Source organism: Dermochelys coriacea, chromosome 4, assembly GCF_009764565.3.
Source record: "Dermochelys coriacea isolate rDerCor1 chromosome 4, rDerCor1.pri.v4, whole genome shotgun sequence".
Taxonomy (NCBI): Eukaryota; Metazoa; Chordata; order Testudines; family Dermochelyidae; genus Dermochelys; species Dermochelys coriacea.
Window position 1 is genome coordinate 144,520,849 of NC_050071.1, and position 26,978 is coordinate 144,547,826.

At 57.6% G+C, this 26,978-nt stretch overlaps 1 protein-coding gene across 4 annotated transcripts; it reads left to right on the forward strand.

Annotated features, from left to right (window-relative positions):
• Nucleotides 1–620: 620 nt before the first annotated feature.
• Nucleotides 621–25,646, forward strand: LOC119855009 (RING finger protein 145-like). 4 transcript variants are annotated; one of them, XR_006280673.1, is made up of 11 exons: nucleotides 624–971; nucleotides 13,078–13,186; nucleotides 13,660–13,751; nucleotides 15,092–15,327; nucleotides 17,028–17,203; nucleotides 17,561–17,701; nucleotides 19,323–19,505; nucleotides 20,148–20,295; nucleotides 21,728–22,084; nucleotides 22,688–22,750; nucleotides 23,634–23,754. XR_006280673.1 is itself a non-coding variant. In XM_038400355.2 (10 exons), exons 1-10 carry the CDS (start codon nucleotides 806–808, stop codon nucleotides 24,045–24,047), a joined length of 2,022 nt encoding a protein of 673 aa, XP_038256283.2. In that variant the 5' UTR covers nucleotides 621–805; the 3' UTR covers nucleotides 24,048–25,646. The 4 variants fall into 4 exon arrangements, 3 of the variants coding, with proteins under 3 accessions (XP_038256283.2, XP_043368818.1, XP_043368817.1); XM_038400355.2 differs by lacking the exon at nucleotides 22,688–22,750 and having other exon boundaries at nucleotides 621–971; nucleotides 23,634–25,646; XM_043512882.1 differs by lacking the exons at nucleotides 624–971; nucleotides 22,688–22,750 and having other exon boundaries at nucleotides 13,137–13,186; nucleotides 15,097–15,327; nucleotides 23,634–25,646.
• The last annotated feature ends 1,332 nt before the right edge of the window (nucleotides 25,647–26,978 follow it).

The following is a 26,978-nucleotide window of genomic DNA, read 5'->3' on the forward strand; positions in this document are numbered from 1 at the left end:
ACGGGGAGACCCCTCGGCCGAGCTCCCCCCTCCCCCGCGGGACAGGCGCCCCCCCCCGCCGCCGAGCTCCCCCCTCCCCCGCGGGACAGGCGCCCCCCCCCCGCCGCCGAGCTCCCCCCTCCCCCGCGAGACAGGCGCCCCCTCCCCGCCGCCGAGCTCCCCCCTCCCCCGCGGGACAGGCGCGCCCCCCCCCCGCCGCCGAGCTCCCCCCTCCCCCGCGGGACAGGCGCGCCCCCCCCCGCCGCCGAGCTCCCCCCTCCCCTGCGGGACAGGCGCGCCCCCCCCCGCCGCCGAGCTCCCCCTCCCCCGCGGGACAGGCGCCCCCCCCCGCCGCCGAGCTCCCCCCTCCCCTGCGGGACAGGCGCGCCCCCCCCCGCCGCCGAGCTCCCCCCTCCCCTGCGGGACAGGCGCGCCCCCCCCCCGCCGCCGAGCTCCCCCCTCCCCTGCGGGACAGGCGCGCCCCCCCCCGCCGCCGAGCTCCCCCCTCCCCTGCGGGACAGGCGCGCCCCCCCCCGCCGCCGAGCTCCCCCCTCCCCTGCGGGACAGGCGCCCCCCCCGCCGCCGAGCTCCCCCTCGGGACATCCCTGGTCTCCTGCTGAGCTCGCCCCCACTTAGTGCCCCCCCACGGGACAGCCCCCAGTTGAGCCCCGCCCCCCAGAGAGCGAGACCCCCCATCCCTACCACCTCTAGGGGAGGGAGACCCCCCGGTTGAGCCCCGCACCCCCAGGGGAGGGAGACCCCGAGACACCTGCCTGCACCCTAGGGAGAGGCGGCTCCCCCTGCCCTCGGCCCCCCCGGGCCGGCCATGCCTCGGCTGGAGGAGGTGGCCAACGTGGCACTGCGGGTGCCCAGCGTCGTCCTGCTGGATCTGCTCTACCGCTGGGACGTCCAGGCCTTTGCCGAACTGCTCCGGGCCAAGCAGGAGGAGGCCCCGTGGCGCCGCCGCGCCCTCTGGCACGCCTACTACCTGGGTGAGACGGGGGGGCGGCCCCGCTCCGGGCAGCGAGTTCTGCGCCCTCCCAGGGAGCGCCCAGGCGGGGACGGCGAGGCCCGTGGGGGAGTCGGGGCCGCCCACCCTCATGTTTCCTCTGGACGCGTGGGAGGTGCAGACCGAGTCCCAGCCTGCATTGCTCCTTTGCGCCAATCCTGATGGCGCGCTGCATGCGCCACAGCTCCCCACCTCCATTGTATGTGTGGGAGCCGGGGAAGGCGCTGGAGGAGTGGGGCGCTGTCTGTATAGGGGCGCAGGGTCCTGGGTGGCCATGGTGGGTGCTGGGCCTCCCCCCCGAGCTGTGGGTGTGGATATCAGGGGGCACAATATAAAGGTTCAGCCACCCCCACCAAACAGCTCAAGTCAGTCAGACCCCCCCATCTCCAGGCACAACTCTCCCTTGCCCTCAGTGTGCTCGCCCAGAAAGCAGTGCCCCCCTGCCTGCAGCGCCCAGCCGTTGTTCCTGCCTCTCCCTGTGGGGTGCAGATTGCCTGGCTCCCGAGGTCAGGGCTCCGCCAGCTGCCACTCATGGAGGGGGCCCAGCGGCACCATGTGACTGAGTGGGGTTGGCTCTGAGTCAGCAGGAAACCCATTTCAGAGTAGCAGCCGTGTTCGTCTGTATTCGCAAAAAAGAAAAGGAGGACTTGTGGCACCTTAGAGACTAACAAATTTATTTGAACAGAAGCTTTCATGAGCTACAGCTCACTTCATCGGATGCATCATCATGTAGCTCACGAAAGCTTCTGCTCAAATAAATTTGTTAGTCTCTAAGGTGCCACAAGTCCTCCTTTTCTTTTTTTCAGGAAACCCATGTGCAGGAGTCAGGATCCCCCACCCCAAACACTGGAGGCTGGGTGGTTTCCAGCTGTGGCTTCCAAGGCACCCCCCTGCTCCCCAGCCGGGGGCTCCTACACATTAGCCACCCCATGGTGTCTCCTATCCCCTAAATACAGAAGTCAGACTAAGCGATGTGCATGGCAGGCCGGCTTGTGAGAGTGCTCTGAACGGGGCATATTTTGGGTGGAGCTGTTGCCTGTCACACTGCCGGGGGATCGGCTGCAGAAGCGGTGGATCGATCCTAGCGCAGTGGGACCCTGCTTCATTCGCTGCCCAATGACAGTAGCTAACTATAGGCCCAGACAGAAAGGCACCCAAGGGGTCATCCCGGCTTCTCCTGCCCCCAGGTACCTGTCTAGGCAACACCTCTCACAAGCTTTGATGTGACTGGCAAGCCTGGGGGTCTCCATGTCCTCGATGCTCTAGTCTCTGACAGTTTGACAGCACGATAAAGTTCTTTGGTTTGCAGGTTTTCCCGGGAGAGTTAGCTGGGAGCACGGTTCCACTGCAAACAGAATAGCCCTTTCCTCCTCAGGTCTGCGCCCAGCCTGTAACTAGCTCTATTTGGCTCCTTCCCGGGCCAGCGGGAGCTGTTCTGTTGGCTTGTAAGCTCTGGAGGGTGGATGCTGCCTTGGGTGAGGGAGCTGGGTTTGGGTTCAGAAAAGAACTAGGTAAGTTCCTGGAGGATAGGTCCATCAATGGCTATTAGCCAGGGCTGCAATCCCATGCCCTGGGTGTCCCTAGCCTCTGACTGCCAGAAGCTGGGAGAGAACGATGGATGGATCACTCGATAATTGCTCTGTTCTGTTCATTCCCTCTGAAGGCAATTCCCTGGCACTGGCCACTGTGGGAAGACAGGACACTGGGCTAGCTGGACCATTGGGTCTTTATGGGTTTGATTCGTGCATCATCCAGAGAATCCTTAACCACGTTCTAAATGCAGACGCTTTCTTGTTACTGTGTGAGGAGGGAGGACCTGGCTTGATGGTCAGGTCCCAGGGCAGTTTGCAGGGCTGGCCCGTTTCATTAAAACCCGTTTACTTGCAATCCAAGCCTATTGGCTCAGGCATCCCTGAGAGGCAATGAACACAGAGTCCCATGGCGCCAGTTTTACTAGAACATGTGGGTTTTCCCATTCTAGTGCAGTGGTGACTCCTGCGTAGAGAAAGGATTTGAGTCCAAGGCTGCCAGAGAGAGGAAGTGAGGCCCAGAGTGGGTAAGGGAATCACATGCTGAGGTGCCCACACCTGAATGCGCTATTCCATGGTGCATGCCACATTCCCTACAGAAAAATCTCTAGTCCACCCCGTGGCATCCCAGACTGTGGTGCTACATGGCCTATAGAAAAACTTATTAGAAATGTTTTAACGAGTTGAAAATGCAAAATTATTTGGGACTATTTTTTTAATCTCTCCATCTGTAAACAGGGCTGGATTAAGACAGGGGCTTTAGGGGCTGCAGCCCAGGGCCCCAGCTCAAGAGGGCCCCGCAAAAATAAATCACAGGCAGTGATCTCTGGGCCACTAAAAGAGGCACTCAGGCAGTTCTGCCTGTATGCCGTGGCCCCATGCCACGCTGGAAGCGGCTGGCTGCTGGCACAACTCTGCGGCCCCTCATGGGGTGGGGGAAGGAGTCTCTGCATGCTGCCCCCACATCTCCCATTGGCCGGTTTCCCTTCCTGAACCTAAACTCCCTCCCAGACCCCGTACCTCCTCCTGCACCCCAACCCCTGCTCCAGGTCAGAATCTCCTCCTGCACCCAAACTACCTCCCAGACTCATAGAATCATAGAATCATAGAATATCAGGGTTGGAAGGGACCCCAGAAGGTCATCTAGTCCAACCCCCTGCTCAAAGCAGGACCAAGTCCCAGTTAAATCATCCCAGCCAGGGCTTTGTCAAGCCTGACCTTAAAAACCTCTAAGGAAGGAGATTCTACCACCTCCCTAGGTAACGCATTCCAGTGTTTCACCACCCTCTTAGTGAAAAAGTTTTTCCTAATATCCAATCTAAACCTCCCCCATTGCAACTTGAGACCATTACTCCTCGTTCTGTCATCTGCTACCATTGAGAACAGTCTAGAGCCATCCTCTTTGAAACCCCCTTTCAGGTAGTTGAAAGCAGCTATCAAATCCCCCCTCATTCTTCTCTTCTGCAGACTAAACAATCCCAGCTCCCTCAGCCTCTCCTCATAAGTCATGTGCTCTAGACCCCTAATCATTTTGTTGCCCTTCGCTGTACTCTTTCCAATTTATCCACATCCTTCCTGTAGTGTGGGGCCCAAAACTGGACACAGTACTCCAGATGAGGCCTCACCAGTGTCGAATAGAGGGGAACGATCACGTCCCTCGATCTGCTCGCTATGCCCCTACTTATACATCCCAAAATGCCATTGGCCTTCTTGGCAACAAGGGCACACTGCTGACTCATATCCAGCTTCTCGTCCACTGTCACCCCTAGGTCCTTTTCCGCAGAACTGCTGCCGAGCCATTCGGTCCCTAGTCTGTAGCGGTGCATTGGATTCTTCCATCCTAAGTGCAGGACCCTGCACTTATCCTTATTGAACCTCATTAGATTTCTTTTGGCCCAATCCTCCAATTTGTCTAGGTCCTTCTGTATCCTATCCCTCCCCTCCAGCGTATCTACCACTCCTCCCAGTTTAGTATCATCCGCAAATTTGCTGAGAGTGCAATCCACACCATCCTCCAGATCATTTATGAAGATATTGAACAAAACGGGCCCCAGGACCGACCCCTGGGGCACTCCACTTGACACCGGCTGCCAACTAGACATGGAGCCATTGATCACTACCCGTTGAGCCCGACAATCTAGCCAGCTTTCTACCCACCTTATAGTGCATTCATCCAGCCCATACTTCCTTAACTTGCTGACAAGAATGCTGTGGGAGACCGTGTCAAAAGCTTTGCTAAAGTCAAGAAACAATACATCCACTGCTTTCCCTTCATCCACAGAACCAGTAATCTCATCATAAAAGGCGATTAGATTAGTCAGGCATGACCTTCCCTTGGTGAATCCATGCTGACTGTTCCTGATCACTTTCCTCTCCTCTAAGTGCTTCAGGATTGATTCTTTGAGGACCTGCTCCATGATTTTTCCAGGGACTGAGGTGAGGCTGACCGGCCTGTAGTTCCCAGGATCCTCCTTCTTCCCTTTTTTAAAGATGGGCACTACATTAGCCTTTTTCCAGTCATCCGGGACTTCCCCCGTTCGCCACGAGTTTTCAAAGATAATGGCCAAGGGCTCTGCAATCACAGCCGCCAATTCCCTCAGCACTCTCGGATGCAATTCGTCCGGCCCCATGGACTTGTGCACGTCCAGCTTTTCTAAATAGTCCCTAACCACCTCTATCTCTACAGAGGGCTGGCCATCTCTTCCCCATTTTGTGATGCCCAGCACAGCAGTCTGGGAGCTGACCTTGTTAGTGAAAACAGAGGCAAAAAAAGCATTGAGTACATTAGCTTTTTCCACATCCTCTGTCACTAGCTTGCCTCCCTCATTCAGTAAGGGGCCCACACTTTCCTTGGCTTTCTTCTTGTTGCCAACATACCTGAAGAAACCCTTCTTGTTACTCTTGACATCTCTTGCTAGCTGCAGCTCCAGGTGCGATTTGGCCCTCCTGATATCTTTCCTACATGCCCGAGCAATATTTTTATACTCTTCCCTGGTCATATGTCCAACCTTCCACTTCTTGTAAGCTTCTTTTTTATGTTTAAGATCCACTAGGATTTCACCATTAAGCCAAGCTGGTCGCCTGCCATATTTACTATTCTTTCGACTCATCGGGATGGTTTGTCCCTGTAACCTCAACAGGGATTCCTTGAAATACAGCCAGCTCTCCTGGACTCCCTTCCCTTTCATGTTAGTCCCCCAGGGGATCCTGGCCATCTGTTCCCTGAGGGAGTCAAAGTCTGCTTTCCTGAAGTCCAGGGTCCGTATCCTGCTGCTTACCTTTCTTCCCTGCGTCAGGATCCTGAACTCAACCAACTCATGGTCACTGCCTCCCAGATTCCCATCCACTTTTGCTTCCCCCACTAATTCTACCCGGTTTGTGAGCAGCAGGTCAAGAAAAGCGCTCCCCCTAGTTGGCTCCCCTAGCACTTGCACCAGGAAATTGTCCCCTACGCTTTCCAAAAACTTCCTGGATTGTCTATGCACCGCTGTATTGCTCTCCCAGCAGATATCAGGAAAATTAAAGTCACCCATGAGAATCAGGGCATGCGATCTAGTAGCTTCCGTGAGTTGCCGGAAGAAAGCCTCATCCACCTCATCCCCCTGGTCCGGTGGTCTATAGCAGACTCCCACCATGACATCACTCTTGTTGCACACACTTCTAAACTTAATCCAGAGACACTCAGGTTTTTCCACAGTTTCGTACCGGAGCTCTGAGCAGTCATACTGCTCCCTTACATACAGTGCTACTCCCCCACCTTTTCTGCCCTGCCTGTCCTTCCTGAACAGTTTATAACCATCCATGACTGTACTCCAGTCATGTGAGTTATCCCACCAAGTCTCTGTTATTCCAATCACGTCATAATTCCTTGACATCACCAGGACCTCCAGTTCTCCCTGCTTGTTTCCAAGGCTTTGTGCATTTGTATATAAGCACTTGAGATAACCTGTTGATCGCCCCTCATTCCCAGTATGAGGCAGGAGCCCTCCCCTCACAGACCTTCCTGCCTGTGCTTCCTCCCGGTATCCCGCTTTCCCACTTACCTCAGGGCTTTGGTCTCCTTCCCCCGGTGAACCTAGTTTAAAGCCCTCCTCACTAGGTTAGCCAGCTTGCTGGCAAAGATGTTCTTCCCTCTCTTCGTAAGATGGAGCCCGTCTCTGCCCAGCACTCCTCCTTCATGGAACACCATCCCATGGTCAAAGAATCCAAAGCCTTCTCTCCGACACCACCTGCGTAGCCATTCATTGACCTCCACGATTCGACTCCACGACTCCACACCCTCTCCTGCACCCCAATCCCCCACCCCATCCTACACCAAACTCCCTCCCAGGAAAAAGACTTGTATACAGGGACCCCACAAAATCTAATAGCCCCAGGCCCACAGGAGACTTGATCTGGCCCTGCCTGGAAAGTACAACGTTAGTAGCATAAATTACTCTACAAGTCATGGAGGATGCAAGAATTGTAGTGAATAGACTGGAAATCCTAAACGTGCTTCCTTTGTAGGCACACAGCCCTCAAAGTTCGACACCTCTGGACCATGCTGGGTCCGTGCTGCTACCCTGTCCCAGTGGGGAGTGCTTATGTGAAATCATCCAGCTCTTTGCTTTCCCTCTTGCATCTTCATCTTGCTATTTTCTGCCTGTCTGTTAGATTGCCAGCTCCTTGGGCAGAGACAGTGTCTTGTGAGGGGCTTGTCTAAATGCAGGTGCTGCTTAAACTATGCCAGTGTCCCCAGGGTCCCCCCCCCCCCAAAATACTTGGTCTCAGCAGTACCAGTATAAAAATGCAGATACCCGTGTGACTTGGCCCACGTAGGCGGGGTATAAACTTTACCAGTCAAAGGCACCCGTTATCCTAGTATTACTGTTTCATTGGGAACAGGCGGGGGGAGGGGATTTTTTTTTATCAGAAATAGTTTAAAACTATCGACCAGGCTAGAATTGTCTGTAAAACTCCAGGCAACTTGTGACGCTCTAGAAAAAATAACCCCGAGCCGTTGGTTGGCTGCAGATCACCTACCACGCTTCTGCGGTAGTGTGTGTTCCTGTGTCCCAGACGGGACATGTGATGGGACAAGCCGTTCCGCTTGCTGCTGGGATCAGTGTTCCGGGAAGCAGCCGTGCTGCTTTTTATTCCTGCACGGGGTTGCTGAGGAAGGGCCGAGGCACTGGAATTGTGCACACTTTATCTGCACCTGGCGTTGCAATGAAGGCCAGTGGGGCGCAGCCTGCTCGCTGGTGGTGTGGCTGCACTGCCGTAGGCAGTCATGACAGGCGGCCGACGCTTGGACAGCCCAGACAGTTGCTGTCCTGGACAGCACTGAAAGAGCGTGCTGTGGGTTCCAGCAGGCGCCCTTCCTGCTTGCCGCATAGGGGAGTGCTCACAATTATCTCTGCAAGATACACTCAGATTTGGGGGGGGTGGCTTATTTCCCCATGAGGTCATGAGCATGTTGGCTTTACGTACAGCCACATGGCGGCTGCTGTTAGAGGGCTTTCCTTCAGTGAAAGTGTGGGCCCCTTGCTGAATGAGGGAGGCAACCTAGTGACAGAGGATGTGGAAAAAGCTAATGTACTCAATGCTTTTTTTGCCTCTGTCTTCACGAATAAGGTCAGCTCCCAGACTGCTGCACTGGGCAGCACAGCATGGGGAGGAGGTGACCAGCCCTCTGTGGAGAAAGAAGTGGTTCGGGACTATTTAGAAAAGCTGGACGAGCACAAGTCCATGGGGCCGGATGCGCTGCATCCGAGAGTGCTAAAGGAGCTGGTGGATGTGATTGCAGAGCCATTGGCCATTATCTTTGAAAACTCATGACGATCGGGGGAGGTCCCGGACAACTGGAAAAAGGCTAATGTAGTGCCCATCTTTAAAAAAGGGAAGAAGGAGGATCCTGGGAACTACAGGCCAGTCAGCCTCAACTCCGTCCCTGGAAAAATCATGGAGCAGGTCCTCAAGGAATCAGTTCTGAAGCACTTAGAGGAGAGGAAAGTGATCATAGAATCATAGAATATCAGGGTTGGAAGGGACCCCAGAAGGTCATCTAGTCCAACCCCCTGCTCAAAGCAGGACCAAGTCCCAGTTAAATCATCCCAGCCAGGGCTTTGTCAAGCCTGACCTTAAAAACCTCTAAGGAAGGAGATTCTACCACCTCCCTAGGTAACGCATTCCAGTGTTTCACCACCCTCTTAGTGAAAAAGTTTTTCCTAATATCCAATCTAAACCTCCCCCATTGCAACTTGAAATCAGGAACAGTCAGCATGGATTCACCAAGGGCAAGTCATGCCTGACTAATCTAATTGCCTTCTGTGATGAGATAACTGGCTCTGTGGATGAGGGGAAAGCAGTGGACGTGTTGTTCCTTGACTTTAGCAAAGCTTTTGACACGGTCTCCCACAGTATTCTTGCCAGCAAGTTAAAGAAGTATGGGCTGGATGAATGGACTATAAGGTGGATAGAAAGCTGGCTAGATTGTCTGGCTCAATGGGTAGTGATCAATGGCTCCAAGTCTAGTTGGCAGCCGGTATCAAGTGGAGTGCCCCAAAGATCGGTCCTGGGGCCGGTTTTGTTCAAAATCTTCATTAATGATGTTGAAGATGGTGTGGGTTGCACCCTCAGCAAGCTTGCAGATGACACTAAACTGGGAGGAGAGGTAGACTGGAGGGTAGGGATCGGATACAGAGGGCCCTAGACAAATTAGAGGATTGGGCCAAAAGAAATCTGATGAGGTTCAACAAGGACAAGTGCAGAGTCTTGCACTTAGGATGGAAGAATCCCATGCACCGCTACAGACTAGGGACCAAGTGGCTAGGCAGCAGTTCTACAGAAAAGGACCTGGGGGTTACAGTGGACGAGAAGCTGGATATGAGTCAACAGTGTGCCCTTGTTGCCAAGAAAGCCAATGGCATTTTGGGCTGTATAAGTAGGCGCATTGCCCGCAGATCGAGGGACGTGATCGTTCCCCTCTAGTCGACATTGGTGAGGCCTCATCTGGAGTACTGTGTCCAGTTTTGGGCCCCACACTACAAGAAGGATGTGGAAAAATTGGAAAACATCCAGCGGAGGGCAACAAAATGATTAGGGGACTGGAACACATGACTTATGAGGAGAGGCTGAGGGAACTGGGATTGTTTAGTCTGCGGAAGAGAAGAATGAGGGGGGATTTGATAGCTGCTTTCAACTCCCTGAAAGGGGGTTCCAAAGAGGATGGATCTAGACTGTTCTCAGTGGTGGCAGATGACAGAACGAGGAGCAATGGTCTCAAGTTGCAGTGGGGGAGGTTTAGGTTGGATATTAGGAAAAACTTTTTTCACTAGGAGGGTGGTGAAACACTGGAATGGGTTACCTAGGGATGTGGTGGAATCTCCTTCCTTAGAAGTTTTTAAGGCCCGGCTTGACAAAGTCCTGGCAGGGATGATTTAGTTGGGGATTGGTCCTGTTTTGAGCAGGGGGTTTGACTAGATACCGCCTGAGGTCCCTTCCAACCCTGATATTCTATGATTCCACTCTTCCGCTTCCCTGGTTCTTGTCACGCAGACAGCTAGCAGCAAAAGACCAGAAGTCCGAAGTGCAGACAGTGCGATGTTTGTTGGAGTTAGTTTCCAAGCAAGCATATTCCAAAGCCCTTCACACCAGTCGGACTTATCTCTACACACCGATAGAGTCTGTTCCCCAGTGTTCCCTTCCCAGCTCCGACGCCACAGAGCCTTTACCGGTGTCCCCTTGTAACAATGCTGCCTTTGGTGGGACACTTCTGAGATTATCAGTTCAGGACAAATTGCTTAGAGCAGGGCAGTTACAGCCCAAGGCTGGGGTTTCTGTGCACGCCAAGGCAAACCAAACCAGCCAACAGAGAAGACTTCGGTTTTACCCCATTGGCTAACCACAAGTCATACAAGCAATTCCCTTAGACACTCCAGTTTCCCAGTATCACCACCGGTGCCACTCGTTATGGGGACGAATGGTTATGAAAACCAACACCTCAGTAAAAGAAGAAAGGTTCTCTTGATCTCAAAGGACCAAGCCCCAGACCCAGGTCAATATACAAATCAGATCTTACCCACAAATCACCTGTTGCCAGTCCTTTAGAATCTAAAATCTAAAGGTTTATTCATAAAAGGAAAAAGATAGAGACGAGCTAGAATTGGTTACATGGAATCAATGACATAGAGTAATGGCAAAGTTCTTGGTTCAGGCTTGTAGCAGTGATGGAATAAACTGCAGGCTCAAATCAAGTCTGTGGAGAACATCCCCAGCTGGGATGGGTCATTCAGTCCTTTGTTGAGAGCTTCAGTTTATAGCAAGGTTCCTCCAGAAGTAAGAAGCAGGATTCAAGAGAAAATGGAAGGGCTTTTAGGGCCTTTTATATTCTCTGCCCTGTGGAAGATCTCAGCAGCAAGATGGAGTTTGGAGTCACATGTCCATGCATGCCTCAGTTCTTTACAGGCCAACACCATTGTTTACATGTTAGTTTGAACTTTCCCAGGAAAGCTCAGATGTGGATTGGCGTCTCCCAAAGTCCATTGTCAGTTAAGTGTTTCTTGATTGGGCACTTACTAAGAAAGTCCTTTCTCAAGAAAGTGACCAAATGCTTCTCTGAGGCTACTTGGAATCAAATACATTTGAGATACAGGTACATAGCCCATATTCATAACTTCAAATACAAAAATGATACACACATACAGCTAGCATAATTATAACCAGCAAATCATAACCTCTTCCCATGACAACCTTTGTAAAATATTTGCTGCAAATACATAACAGTGGTGGCAACAATGACCTATGACGGGGTGGCCAACCTTTGGCTCCAGTGCTACATGCAGCTCTTCAGAAGTTAATATGTGGCTCCTTGTACAGGCGTCGACTGGAGCTGAAACTACAGGCACCAACTTTCCAATATGCCGGGGGGTGCTCACTGTTCAACCCCTGGCTCTGCCACAGGCCCTGCCTCCACGCCACCCTTTAACACCCTCTCCCCTGGGCCTGCCGTGCCCTTGCTCCTCCCCCAGAGCCTCCTGCACACCACGAAACAGCTGATTGGGAAGTGTGGGTAGGGAGGGGGAGGTGCTGATTGGTAGGGCTGTTGGTGGGTGGGGGAGCTGATCGGGGACTGCTGACCTATTCCTGTGGCTCTTTGGCAATATACATTGGTAAATTCTGGCTCCTTCTCAGGCTCAGGTTGGCCACCCCGATCTATGCGGTCCCAGTTCATATTAATAACGTCACACCCCTTTCCTAGCTCTGACGCCACAGAGTCTTGCCTGTGTGTGTCCCTGTTCCCGTTTCCCGCCCCCTTAGCAAACATGATTCCAATTTCCTTTCCACTTCCTGTTCGACCCCAGTTTATATAGCAATATTCCCAGCTATACCTTAACCAGCCATTTTACTGAAATCTATCTAACCAATCCTAACATATTGTAACGTAATTCTCTAATCAATTATATCCCACTACCCAATTTAATTTGCGCCTAGCAAAATTAATTATACAGCAGACAAAAGGAACAGAAAACCAGACAGATTAACAATAGAAAAGTGGGGGCCATAAAGATAAAACGTACAGAAATGAGGGTTTCACAACCACAACTATTGATAAGGGATTTCTCACCAGACAGGATGCTATCAAACTAAGTTTTCTTTAACCATCTTTATCTGGAGGTGATGGGCACTATCAGGACAGGATTGTATTCCTAAGAGCCCAATACCACCTTATTTCAATGGGACTGGCTTGTGATGTGAGGATGTGACTGTTCGCTTCCCAGCTTATGGCTGCCCCTGCTGCTTAGCCAGAGATCTTAGCCTAAGAGCAAGGCCTCAGACTATCCAAGGGAGAGAAGGCCCAGACACAGGCAGACTGTGATTTTCGTAGAATCATAGAAGAACAAGGTTGGAAGGGACCTCAGGAGGTATCTAGTCCAACCCCCTGCTCAAAGCAGGACCAATCCCCAACTAAATCATCCCCTCCAGGGCTTTGTTTTATACCTCTATAATGAGCTAAGGGATAAAAATACACCTGCGTTCTTAATGTGTAGGCCTTTACAGGCCGGCCTGAATATCTATATTCTAACAGCTGGTTAGGTCTTGGGTGGGACACTTGCAAGCAAACCCTGGCTGGCATTAGGGATTCAATGGGTGGGTCTCTCTCCTTGGAGTCAGTAGCTTGTTCTGCCTCATGCAGCCCCTGCAACACGTGATAGCCACTTCCCATTGTTCAGTGTCGCTGTTCAACAGCTGCTGCACTGTGCTCCAGAGGTGGCTGCATTTCAGTGGTGGGCGAAGCGCCCCCTGTGTGTAGCTTATAGATGGAGTTGTTTGGGAAAGTGCAGCATCGTAACACACGTGGCTGAGTTTGAACTGGTTTCTGCTTTCCTCGCTACGGTAAGAGGATGGGGGATGGGGCAGAAAGACCCCAAGAAATGGCTTGAAGAGGAGAGACCAGTGCTCCTGCGGGGCTAGCTCTGAGCACTGGGTGCTGTTTCTGGCTGTGCCCTCGGGAGAGGGTGGACAGCACAGTGATGGGAGACCGCAGGCATGGCTGGCTGACCTGTTCTCTCCCTTTCCCAGGCCACATGCTGTGCGTGGTGGTGCTGCTGCTCCCAGTCAGATCCCTGGTGAGACTTTATCTCTATGGCCTGACACTGCTGCTGCTGTTCGAGGGGCACCAGATGGCCAGGTAAGCCCGGCGACCTGGCTGCAAGCCACCTGCCTTGTCCCAGGGGCTCTGTGCACTCACCACGGCCCTGTCAGGGGCACGCAGTGTACATGCCTCTTGCAGGGTGTGGGAGCTAGCAGTGCACCCCGCAGCAGTGCTTGGTACCCTGGGAGGAGAGCCCTGAGGGAGAGCTGGATCCGGGGGAAGCTAGGACTGGAGACGTGTGCTCTTGGGCTGTGACTTCATGGCTCCTGGCTGCAGGGGCGGCTCCGACTCCTGGCCCTGGGGTAGCGCTTGCCCCTGCGGTGTGATCAGGAGCCAGGAGAGAAAGGTGAGTTGGGTTTCGCTGGTGCGGGGACTCGGTAGAAGATCGCAGGTGCATACCTGGGGCTCTGGCTAACTAGAGTGAGTCTGGGGCACTGTGGGGCTGATAGGAGGGCCGGGCAGGGGAGGAACAGGCACCTGCTGCTAAGACCCCACCCCTCTCCTTCCAGGGACTACATGCGCCATGAGATGGAGTATGAGTTCCAGGGGGCTGTGTACCAGGACCCTGTGGTGCTCAGGCGCTTCATGACCACCCTGACAGGTGAGGCTGCAAGCCCCTGTGGCCGCCCTTTCCTGAGACGCCTTTCTCTGTGGGGCCACCCCATTTTCCCCTTTGGCATGGGGATCAGATGGAAGCCCCGCAGCCCGAGGGAAGGGCTTGTCCCAGGGTCAGGATTTTCCCATGAGATTCCTCCCACCAGAAACCGGAACAGCCACAGCGCCTGCAGGGTGCCCCCAGCTCCTGTTCAGGGAGCATTTCCCAAGGAGCGGAGCTGAGAGACCCACAGACTCTCTAGCCAATGGCTGGCACCTGGTAAGGGTTGGGGTGACCCTTTAATGGCCTCTCAGTGTGACCACGGCACACATGCTCACGCAGTGTAGTGGGGAGCACGGGGGGAGTCCAGCCTGACTGCTGGCTGAGCAGCATCTCTGAGCGACTGGCACCATGCTGAGGGGGCGTTAGAAACACCTCGAGTGAGTTTGAATCTGAATCCTGACCACATCTCTGCTTGCCCTGGGGCATGTGAATTCACACCCCCGCTTTGGGCTTCGAATGGGGGCTGGGTTTGGACATAAGGTCTGGATGGGTTAGCTGGCCATTTGGGCGTTACACCCTCAGTTACACACTGCAGCCCTGGCTCTGCTTTCAATCTGGCTTCTCCCAGTGGAGTGTGTCAGTGAGTGGTAGGTGGAAGCTCCCCCAAAAGGGACATCTCTGCACAGGGGTTTGTGCTGGTGTCAGTAAACTGGGGCGAGGCGATGAGTAGGGCAGACCGACAACTACCCAACTGACCTCAAACGACACAGCTTGGGGCTTACGGCTACCCAGGGGGACAGCGCCCTCCGGTGGCCATTTGTAACCTGGGTGGGGAACTCTTCCCTGCAGGCAGGGTGCAGGTCGAGCCCCTCCCATACAGCCTCTGTGCAGCTGTCTGGGGCCTTGGGGAGGAGGGTGAGCCCAGGCCTGCTTGCAGCAGTATCTGGGAGAGCTGGTGATGCGTCTCCCTTCACCCAGCACCTCTTGGCTGAGGATCTCAAAGCACCATCCATGATCACTGAATAGCAAACTTCCCACTGGCCCCTGGTGGCGGGGGCAGCATTAGCAGCCTGTTCTGGGTGGGGAAGTGGCTCACCCACGCCCAACAAGGAGACCGTGGCAGGTCTGGGAACAGCACCCAGGAGTTGTGACTCCCAGCCCTGCGTTCTAAGCACTAGGCCATGCTGCCTAGACTGTGGGCTGCAGCCATCGTGCTAGCTGGACACATGCATGCTGGGAACGCTGGTAGTACAGGAAAGCGACGGGGGATGTGGGCGGGGCCGGCTATGAGCCACGGCCACGCTCCAGCTGCAGTAACGGGCCTGCTCTCGCCTTCCCGCCAGGCCAGATCTTTGTGAGCACGCTCTGCGCCCTCCTCATGAAGACCAAGCAGGTGTGGCTGTTCTGTGCCCCGCTGCTCCCGCTGTTGGCCCGGTTCTGCGGCCTCCCCCTCCAGGCGCTTCCCGTGGTCAACACCTTTGCCACCTCCGTCACTGTGGTGGAGGTGCTGTACGTGGCCGCCTCCCACCTGCTGGCTCCCTTCCATCTGGCCGCTGCGGTGTGCAGGGAGATGGCTCAGGTGAGCGGCTGGCATGCAGGGAGAGGGTGGGTGGGGGAGATGAACGAGTCCAGCAGTGCCCTCAGGCAGGTAGCGCGGGGCATTTCACAGCGAAACCAGACTGATCCAGGGGGGTGGGAATGGGACACGGGGCCTTGCCCCTGTAGGGGGCACTGGTTCCAATCCAACTGCAGGGCAGGGGACTGGCTGGCTCAGCGGGGCAGGGAATGAGACACGGGGCCTTGCCCCTCTAGGGTGGGAGACTAGCTGATTTGGGGAGGGTGGGGGAATGAGTAAAGCTAAGATGAAGTCATGGAAACCGTGACTTCCAGCGACCTCTGTGACATTGGGGGCCCTGCAGCTCACCAGCTGCTGCCAGCAGCGGGGGACTGCAGCAGCCCAGCCTCTGCGGGCGGCAGGGGACCTCCCACAGCTATGGGTGGCGGGACCCCCCGCAACTGACTGGCTGCTGCCATCGGCGGTGATCCCTGAGCTGCCCAGCCACCGCTGCTGGCAGGGGTCCCCTTTGCAGTGGCCTACCCACAGCCCCCTCCCTCCACGCAGCTCCCAGCCACTGGCAGCAGCAGAGGGACCCCAGAGCTGCTCAGTGGCCACAGGGGCCCCCCGCAGCTGTTCAGCCGCCATGAGCTGCCCCCTCCTCCCGCTGCAGCTCCCAGCCACTGGCAGCAGAGGAACCCTGGAACTGCTCAGTGCTTGCAGGGGGTCCCCTGCAGCTCCCAACCCCGCAGGGGGACCCCTTCCAGCCACTGGGCAATAGGGTCCCTGCAGCTTCCAGCTGCTGCGGGGGGCAGGGTGCTGGACCCTCCTCCCTAAACATTCTGTCAGGGATGTTTTAGTAAAACTCAGGGACAGGTCACGGGCAATAAAGAAAAAAACACGGAAGCCATGACCTGTCCCTGACTTTTACTAAAAATATCCGTGACAAAATCATAGCCTTAGGAATGAGACATGGGGCCTTGCCACTTGAAGGGGTGTCCCGGCTAGGGGGACTGGCTGGAGTGAGGGGAGGAGATACAGGGCCTTTTCCCCTCTAGGGGCCGCTGGCTCCCATCTGGCCCCAGGGCAGGGCAGCTGGCTAGCTCAGGGGTCTGGGGAATGGGATCTTTAGCTCAGAGGCCTAGTTCCTGTCTAGCCCAGGGTGGCTGTGAGGTGCTGTGTGCGAGACAGGCTGATGAATCTGAGTCCATTGTAGTCTGAGACCCTTCATGCAAACCACCATCAGAACTGGGCCCCTTCGACCTCCTTACGGACAGTCCCCAGCGCGGGGCCAGGAGCTCTGGACTCCCCTCTGGCCCCTGGGGAGCAGGGATGTGGCTCGCTGGTGTGAGGGCAGGGCACTCTCCGGGAGCAGCCGGGGTTCTGTCTCCAGGGCTAGACACACTTCAAACACTGCCCCCAGGTGCCCCGTAAACCTGCCCACTGAGCTGGTACAGGAGGCTGACTCCCCAGCCCGGCAGTCCCTGCAGTCCAGTAGCTGGACGCTCTGACTCCATCACTTTTACCAGAGGGGGGATGGAGGCACCGGCTGGCAATGTGCGTGATCAGACACACCGTCCCTCAGCTGGACTGGGGCTCTCTGTCCAGCACACAGAGCTGGGACGCGTTCAGCTCCCACAGACACTCCTCCACAGAAGATCCCCACTGCAGCCCCCCGGCCCAGGCTGTGTGACAGCACTGGCTAACTGGCGCCTTCTCCCCAGGGACTGGAGATGTACAGGCTGGTGGCACTGGCCATGTCCCTCTGGAGCCAGCTGGCTATCCCGGTGCTCTTCCTTGTCTTCTGGCTGGTGCTCTTCACCCTCCAGATCTACTCTTTCCTGGCCTCTTCCAACAGCCTCCTCGCCCAGCAGGGGCTGCTCTTCATCTTCCTCAGCAGGTAGGAGGGGGCGACCCGCGCTGGGGCTGGGGGCGGAATGACCTGGAGGGCCGCCGGGGCTGATCCAGGGAGCAGTGGGCTCAGGCTGCCTGTTGGGGTGGGGTGGGGGGGATCTAGGCCATTCTGGGCTGCATCTCATCCATTGCCAGGGTTTGAGATAAGGGACGTCGCATACACAGCCTGCCTGGACCTCAGCAATTCAGGTCCGGCTCCTTACCGCCCCCTGGTGTTACTGCTGCGGTGCCATACCTGCCTGCTCTCCTAGCCCATTCCCTGGGATCTGTCCACATGGGTTAGGGGGATGGACCCGGGGCCTCCCAAAGGAGCGTCTCACCCTGCCGTGTGGTCTGTTGGCAGCGTGGCAGAGTGCTGCGGCACGCCTTACTCCCTCCTCGGCCTGACCTTCACTGTCTCCTACCTCGCCCTGGCTGTGCTCAACCTTTGCAAGTTCTACCTGCTGGGCTACAATGCCTTCCAGAATGGCAACGTCATGCACAGGTGAGGGGCCCCCGGGGCATGGGCATCGCTGCCGTGCTGGGGCTGAGGAAGCCGCAGGCTTGGCTTCTGGTCTGGCGGCTCTGCGGGTGACTGCGCTGGGCATGTCTACACTGCAGCCGGAGGTGCGACGGCACCACGGCTAGACGTACCCCAGCTGGCTTGGATTGAGCTTGCTCCAGTAATGAGCAGCAGCAGCATGGGCAAGCTGCTCAAACACGTACCCCAGGCGGGCTTCTCCAGCCCATGCTGTCGTGGCTTCCCAGATAGTGGTACTGGAGCGCGCGAGATGCAAGCTAGCTCAGGTCTGTCTACGCGTGCTGCATCACTGCTCTGATCGCAGGACACACATGCCCCTGGCAGCTGCTGGCGCTGGCCAGCTCCAGGGGCAGGGCTTCCCGCACTGCCTTGGGTGGCAGGATGCCGTCTTCCTCAGGGGTGCGGTGGGGGCACTCTCTCCGCTCTCCCTTCTTGTCTCTGTGATCCATGAGCTGGATCTGACTCTCTCCTGCCCACAGTCACACTCCCCTGGGGCTGGGCACCCACGTGGTTAATTGTGACCCCCGTAGTGCTGCATGGCAGAGAGAAAACATGTCCCACAGCCTGGGCAGCTTATTGTCGGCCTGCGGCAAAGCGCTAGGCAGCTGTACGGAGAGGGAGTGGGGTGTGACTGATGCACAGGATCCGTGTGTGATGGGTTACCCCCCACTCCGGGGTGCCACCTGATGTACCGGGGTCCCACTGAGCCCACCCGTTCCACCAGCCTGGGCTTCCTTACCCTGTCCTGCTGTGCCAGGCCCTCAAGCCTCCTCCAGCACACGCAGGTAGGGACACGCCCAGCTGCAGAAAGACACAGACCCTGAAATCAGCTCTGCATGGGAAGAATCAACTAGGGGATCGCCCAGCACTGAAGTGCACACTCCTTCTGGGGTGCAAACCCAAAATTGTATGGTCTTGTGCTGCACAGAAAACTGTACAGCGTAAGCTCAGGAAATTCGCTCCCTCCCACACTGTGGAGGAACTTATTCACAGCTTTTTGCCCCTCCCACCCCGTTATGGATTTCACAGACTGGTTTTAGAGAAAACAAGAACAAGTTTATTAACTACAAAGGATAGATTTTAAGTGATTATAAGGGATAGCAAACAGATCAAAGCAGATTACCCAGCAAATAAATCAAAGATGAAATATAAGTTTAAAATACTACAGAAACGGGTTGCAAGTAGGAGTTTCTCACCCTAAATGTTGTTTTAGGCAGATTGCCCTGCCCCAGGTGACTGGCTGGGTGCTGTGAGTTTGGGCTGCCTTCCCTGGCGATCTGGGCTGTGAGCACTGCTCCCCCGGGGCGAGGGTATTGCCTGGTGACAGCACTGTGCGAACGGCAGCTGGCTGTCACTGGTTTGGGCAGGGTCTGAGTCCCCGCATGCAGCACTGCATGTGCGTTCATGCGCTGGTCATTGCACGCGTGGTTACCATGGCCGCCTGCTCAAATAGCCGGTGATGCTCCTGGCCATCTGCACTAGCAGGTCCTGGCTTTGCACACGCAGCAGTGGTGATCGCATGCCTCCGGCGGACACGCGGTTGTTGGTTGAAGCCCCATGCCTTCTTCTCCTGCTCGCCTGGCAGAGGGGTGACGGAGGGCGTGACACTGCTGCTGCTGGCTCTCCAGACGGGGCTGCTGGACCTGCAGATCCTGCAGAGAACCTTCCTCCTCAGCATCATCCTCTTCATCGTGGTGACGTCAACCCTGCAGTCCATGATCGAGATAGCCGACCCCATCGTGCTGGCGCTGGGGGCTTCGCAGAACAGGTAGCACCTGATCCCCCAGCCTCCCATAGGGGGCAGCAGGATCCGGCCCTGCCTGATGCCCTGCAGCCTGCCCTGGTGATGTGGCACAGCTTCCACCTAACCAGAGTCCCATCCCTCCCCATGGCTGAAGCTCATTGCATGGGGATCTCCCCAGACCAGGCACAATCCTGGCCGCCCCTCGGGACTGCCTGGGGCTTGATGCAGCACCCTCTTCTCTCAGGGCCCACTCCAGAAAGGGTCCCGTTGGCATCACTGGGTTCTGGATCAGGCCCTCGGACAGACTATTGCTGAGCGCAGTGATGCCGCTGCCTTCCCCTTCGGCCCTCGCGGAGCTGCTCAGACCCCTGGCTGGGAGACGGTGCCACGGCTCAAGGGAGAGTCCCCAGCGGCCACGAGGAGCTGTATGGGATGCAGAGTAGTGAGGCAGAACTGGCTGGGCCCACAGGCCTCCCTTAGCTCCCCAAGCGGGGACGGGCAGAGCGTTGTGCGTCTCCCTCACTCCCAGCCGGTCCGGCAGGCTCCGCAGCCCTCTCCTCCGTGGTGGGAGGGATTCTTGGGGCACCACGGGGGCTCTGGGGAAGCGCCGGGCCCCACAGGCTGAGCTGTGGACTGGCCAGGCCTCTGACATGTTCCTCTTCCCAGGAGCCCTTGGAAGCACTTCCGCAGCCTCAGCTTGTGCCTCTTCCTGCTGGTTTTCCCCTGCTTCATGGCGTACAAAATCGCTCGCTTCTTCCACATGGACTTCTGGCTGCTGATCCTGGTCTCCAGCTGCATGCTCACCTCCCTGCAGGTACGGCCGGGTCCCTTCCCCCATCAAGGTCTCCAGCTGCATGCTCACCTCCCTGCAGGTAGGCTGGGACCCTCTGCCCCCCATCAGGGTCTCGAGCTGCATGCTCACCTCCCTGCAGGTATGGCCGGGTCCCCTTCCCCCATCAGGGTCTTCAGCTGCATGCTCACTTCTCTGCAGGTACGGCCGGGTCCCCTTCCCCCATCAGGGTTTCCAGCTTCATGCTCACTTCCCTGCAGGTACGGTCGGATCCCCTTCCCCCCATCAGGGTCTCCAGGTACATGCTCACCTCCCGGCAGGTACGGCTGGGCCCCTCTGCCCCTGATCAGGGTCTCCAGGTACATGCTCACCTCCCTGCAGGTATGGCCGGGCCCCTTCTCCCCATCAGGGTTTCCAGGTACATCCTCACCTCCCTGCAGGTACGGCTGGGCCTTCTGCCCCCAATCAGGGTCTCCAGGTACGGCCGGGTCCCCTTCCCCCAATCAGGCTCTCCTGGTAGATGCTCATCTCCCCATTTGCAGTCCCCCAGCTTGGAGCAGAAATTCTTCTTGTTACCCTTCTCTGAACACACCCTGCTTCGCCACACCCTTTCCCCCGAGTCCGTGTCCCCAGGCATGTGTTCCCCTCCCTGCCAGGATGGCCGGGTCCCCTTTCCTCAGCCCCTCCCTGGGGCTACGGCCAGGACCCTCTCCCCCCAATTCAGGTCCCCAGCTGCGTGCTTCCCTCCCTGTGGGTATGTCTGAGTCCCCTTTCCCCCAATCTGAGTCCCCAGCTGTGTGCTGCCCTCCCTACTGGTACAGCCGGGTCCCTCTTCCCCCTGATCCAGGTCCCTAGCTGCATGTGCCCCTCCTTGCAAGTACAGCCAGATCCCTCTTCTACCGATCCAGGTCCCCAGCTGCGGGCTCCCCTCCTTGCGGGTACAGCTGGAGTCTGTTCCCTACAGCATCTGTTCCTCCTGCTAATGAGCACCTGCCACCCTCAAATCCCAGCTGCCGTGGTGCTGCCCCGGCTGGCTTGGGTCCCTCTGAACTTCCTCACAGCCTCCTCCACTTCGGGCCAACCTACATTTTGTGCCCTCTGCAAATGTTGTGACTTCCCCGCTAGCCTCTTTGCAGAGCATTACTGACTGTTAAAGAGTGGCCACAGCATGGAGCCCTGTGCCCTCGCTGGGAACCCTTCGCCACCTGAAACCTGGCCACTCAGCATCCCCTGTCCTTGGGCCGGTCCCTGACCTGCAGTGACACCTCGCCCGCAACCCCTTCGTTTCCTTCACACCCACCCTGGGGTGGGACCTTGCCAAGGGACATGTGACAGTCGTGATAACCAAAGTCACCTGATTTTCCGTCATCTGCCCTCTGCGAGGGGTGTGGGGCTAATTGGCCCGGTTGCTGTTGGCAGCAGAGCATCATCCCCGCTCTCTGACCCTTTGCACCAGGTGATGGGCACCCTCTTCGTCTACGCGCTCTTCATGATCGAACTGTTCCAGGATGCGCCCCTGGAGAAGACGGACGAAATCATCTACTACGTCAATGCGGTGAGCCGGGTGCTGGAGTTCCTGGTGGCCGTCTGCGTGGTGGCCTATGGCACCTGGGAGTCCATCTTTGGCGAGTGGAGCTGGATGGGCGCCTCCGTGATCATCATCCACTCCTACTTTAACGTGTGGCTGCGGGCCCAGTCGGGCTGGAAGAGCTTCCTGCTCCGCAGGGAGGCCGCCAAGAAGATCAACTCGCTGCCCAGGGCCACCAGCAGGCAGCTGCGGGACCACAACGACGTGTGTGCCATCTGCTTCCAGGTGAGCCAGCCGCGCCCTCCTCCCCCCGGCATTGCAATGTGGTGCCAGCGCTCACCAGCGGGGACGGTGACTCCCACTCCGATGCAGAGGGGGTCCCCAGCGCCCTCCTCCTGCACCGACTCCACTGCCACACGGAGTAGGTCACTGCTCGGGAACCTGCCCCTGCTCTTTGATGAGCCTGTGTGGGGGACGGGGCGAGTTCTCTTGTGCAGATCAGAAACTCCTCTCCCCTTGAGTGCACTGCGTATATCCAGGGGGGCCCCCTACCCCAGCCCAACCTGCTCTGCGTAAGGAGGTGGCTTCCTGGGGGTTTAAGGAGCTTCTCAGTTGGCCTCCACATGCTCTAGATCAGGGGGAGGGTTGGATCCACTTCGAATAGGCTGCGAGGGTCGTGGGGGGGGGTGTCCCTGGGGGGTTCGCACCGAGATCAAGGGCAGTGACTGACCCAGACTTGTCGCCTGCATGGCCCCCTTGTTGGATGTCTTGCTCCCTGCGGCCCCAGGCAGCCTGGAGAACACCGGCGTGACCTGGCGTGCACCGTTGGTGCGAGGTCACGATGTGCGGAGGACGCCAGTTTGTAAAATGCCATCCTCCACCCCCTAGTGATTGCTGCAATCCTGCCCGCAGCTGGCCTGACCCCACCCCACACGGACTGCAACCCAGAAGGTGAGAACCACTGGGCTAAACCTTGGGCAATTAGTTGCTCAGTTCTTGCGTCCATTCAGCATCGCTAGGGGGCAGGGGAGTTTCCTGGGTTCAGGCTGCCTGCAGACTCAGGTGGACGCTGCAGCTCCCCTTACACTCGGGCCCGTTTGGCAAGAGTGCTCCAAGACCATGAGCATGAGAAACTTTTATTCTTTGATGAGATTCTGCTGAGTCTGGTTATGCCACATGGGCCCCATAACTGCCCCAGGCCGTGTGTGCACCTGCCCTGGAATCCAGGCCCACGTGTTCCAGGCTCCATGGGCGTGCAGTAGAGTTGTACACTGACGAGGATTTGAGCCCTTACCGTTGAGAAGGGAACCCTAGAAAACCTGGCCTGAGGGAGAGGAATGCAGCACCGACTGCCTGCGTCTGCAGACAGCCTGGAACGGGAGCTCGCTGATCTGTGGTGAGACCTGTGCCTTGTGCAGTACAAAGGATGCCAATGAGGGGGCCTCTGGTGACAGCCCAGGCTGGTCGGTGCTTCACGGTGCAGCTGGCCAGCAAGATGGGTGGCTCACGTCTCCTGGTGACTTCCTAGGGGCCCTGAATGTGAGGGCCAATGGGCAGGCATAGGGGTGCTGGGTAATGGGGCATTTCCTGGCTCCTCGTCTTGGGGTGCCAGCCATGCTGGAGAGGCTGGTGTAAGGGTTGGCAGCCCCCCAACACCCCCTTGCCCTTTATGGCACCAGGGAGCCTGGGACAGCCTCTTGAACCAGGCTCTGTCCTGGGTGACTGGAGATTGGATCTTCGTACCCCATCCCGTTCCAGCGGGACAGCGGTGTCTGTCCCAGTCCCGGCTGTGCTGGCCAGCTCCCCACTAACCCCTCCTTCCTCTGCCGGGCAGGAGATGAACGTGGCCGTGATCACCGACTGCGGCCACTTCTTCCACACGGGCTGCCTCCGCAAGTGGCTGTACGTGCAGGACACCTGCCCCATGTGCCACCAGCCGGTGAAGCCCTCCGCCACCGAGGGACCACAGCCAGCCGGGGGAGAGCAGGCGGAGCCGGAGCCCATCCCAGAGGAGGGGGCGCCTGAGAATGCAGATGCCGGGGCTGCGGGAAGAGCAAGGAGCCCAGACCCCAGCAGAACCGCTGAGGGCAGGGAGTCCAGCTGGCAGGAGCAGGAGAACCCAGCACTGGCAGAGCCCAGCAGGGCCGGACTGCTCCCAGAAGCTGTGCCCCATGGGGAGGGCGAGCCCATGGACCCCGCTCAGAGCAGGACTCCCCAGCCAGTGTCTCGAGGGGGCTGCACTCCATAGCCGCGTGCCAATCTGGGGCACACAGCCCTGCTGGGAACCCCGCCCCCTCCAGAGTGGGGCAGAGAACATGGAGCGGAGGCAGGAGCCGGGGCCAGCACGGACTTCGACGGCCGCCACTGCCTCTCTTAGTGTTCAGCCTGCAGCGCCAGCCCCCCACCCCCGGAGCCTGGGCTGGCGCCTCCCTGCAATCCGAGTGCGCAGCGAGTGCCAGGCACGGCCAGTGCCAGCAGAGAGGGCGTGACGGCCGCTGCCAGGCGGGGAAGTGTAACTCCCGGTGTCCTGCCCTGGAACACGCCCACTTAGCCCCCAGAGGACGGGCCTGAGTCGCCCTTTGGCACCTATCTGCAGACTTGCTGCAGCTCCGGAGTCCCCAGTGCAGTGTGCCCACCCCGTACGCAATGCCGGAGTGCCCCCTGCTGGGAAGAAGCAAGCATGGCTTTTAGAAAGCCAGCAGGGCCCAGCCCAGCCCTGCTCTGGCTGCACAGAAACAACCGGGAGGCACTTGGATGGCTCGGTGCTGTATTATGAACGGGGATCACCGGGCTGGGCTCCCCACGGGTACAGAATGGGGGGTGTTACGGCTGGCTCCCTGTCACTTGGCTGCTGCTGCTAAGCTGGGTGCCAGATCTATCTGGGCTCTGCCCCAGCGCAGGGGTTCTCAGCCAGAAGGCAGCCGGTGGCACCTGCCCTTTCCTTCTCTCTGCCGAATTGGGAGAGGCCGAGACACCCTGGCCTGCTGGCTCTGGCATCCTGCAGCTGCTTGGGACCATGTGCAGGAAGGGGGAAGGAACCTGTCTGGGCAGGCCCTGTGCTCTCCAGGCCGGGCCTGTCTGCGGTGGGAGGTGGCCTGTTGCACCACTGCTATTACAAGGCTCCTGGGGGGACCTCGGCACCTCCCAGGATTGGGCCCTGGGCAGGGCAGTGTCCCTTTCCCTCTGCTGGTTCAGCCTGCAGCATCCCCCGCAGAGCCTCTCCCTGTAACAGGCCGGTTCTGCTCTGAGAGGAGTTCACCCTGGCAGGGGAGGGGCCAGGCTGCTGTGACACAAGGGCGCATCGCTGTGCACGAACAGCAGCCATGTCTCACCCCAGAGGTGGCTGCATATCAGTGGTAGGCAAAGCAAGTACAGGCCGTGAAGTCTCCCCCATTCTGTACTCTGCCCTCTGTGAAGTATTTATCTAGCACAGATTGATGTCCCTTTCCCATGCAAGGCCCCAAGGGAATGTGATGGAACTTGAATAGAAAATCCCTTTCGTTTTTAAAGCCTCAGGGATTAGTAATTCCAAGGAAGCTGTGACTTCTACCGGAGATGGACGGGCCTTCGTACAGCTGGGCTGGGCATGTCTGTGCAGCGTGTAGGATCCATGTGGACGCGAGGTGTTTGATCACTGTCAGCTCTCTTCCCTTTGGAAGGGACCCAATCCGGCTAAGCAGCCTTATTTGTGTTACCTTTGGGTGATCAAAGCACCTGGAATATGCAGATTCCCATTCAAGATGTGGCGCTGTGGGCTGTTTGCACTCGGACTGGCGACGTCCTGTGAGGTGGACACGGCAAACAGCACAGAGTGGCTATGAAAGTGCAATTAAAAACACGGAACATTTGTGTGGATCATCACTTACCTGTGAACTGGGGGGTGGGGGGAAGTGCAGGGCGGGCCCTGCTCCCTGTGTGGGTAACCCTAAGCTGAAGGGAATGGCCGCAGGCTAAACAGCCACCTGTCCTCATAAACAGGGCCAGGACTGCCCGGTGCTGGTAACCTGCTTCGGCACCGCAGGTCCAGCTGGGTCCCCTTCCGTTCTCAGCTCTTCAGTGTGCCACAGTCCCGGATCTGCTCCAGCCCTGCCAGTCCCCTTGCACCTGCCGTGGCTGCTGCCCACCGCGCTACCTGGCTTAGCCAGCTGGAGGGCCCTGGGCTTGGTGGTGAGGCAGGGGCCTGTGGAGGCTGTTGCCCCTCCTGCTTGATGCCAAGGGTTGCTCCGTGCTGCTGAAGTCACGTAGCCAGGCCTTGGCCACTACTTCAGGGCAGCAGGCTCAGTGCAGGTTCTTGGCTGGAGGGAACATGGAGGCCGCGCTGCTGGGGTGTGGAGCTGGCGCAGTGTCCCGGAGTAATCCCCCTTCTCAGGGGACGGACAGTCCGAGGGCCGTGGGGCCAGGCCCTGGGGCAGAGAAACTGACCCTCACCTGGGGCTTGCCCTGACTGGGTGCATGGGGAAGCAGGGCCCTGCCTCTCCACGTCCCAGGTGGCTGGAGGGGTCCAGCTGGCCCCTTCCCCTCTGGGCAGCTGTTCTCCCCACCACCGGCCATGCTGAGGAGCAGGTGGGGGGAGATTTGTGAAGAGGTCTCTGTCATCACAAACCAGTGATTTTTGCTTGTTTCTTGGAGCAAGTTTGATTTTCCCCCTTGAATCTCTAGCGGCTTCCTCGGCCCAGCCAAGCAGATGTTGGCTTCTGGCCTGGTTCCTCTCCCAGTTCCCCCTGGATCCTGTCCCCCAAACCCGGGCTAAACCTCTGTGCCAGCCGCAGCACTGTGCTGCCGAGGGTTTGATGCGGGGGCGGGGGGCGGGGCTGTTTGTTTAAGGCCCAACCAGCCAGATCTCCTGGCTCCTCGCTGCAGGGACTGGGCAGGCAGCGGCCTCCTTGGGGCTCTGAGCCCAACGACTGAAGCTCAAGTCACTGGGATGGTAAATTGGGCCAAGGGGGATCCCCTCGGGCTGGGGCAGGGGGGAAATATGACTGGTGTGAATCCTGGGCCCTCTCTGCTCACCATGGGCATTAAAGATCCTGCCCAGGTTTAGGTTTGCTCTGGAATCCCTCCCCTGCCCCCCTTCAGTCCCTTGTTCCAGTTGCCCCACTCCACCCCAGAGGTGGCTGCATACCTAGAATAGGGGGCGCCTGCCTTGCCCCTCCCCAGGGGCTGAGGTGCAGCTGGGTCA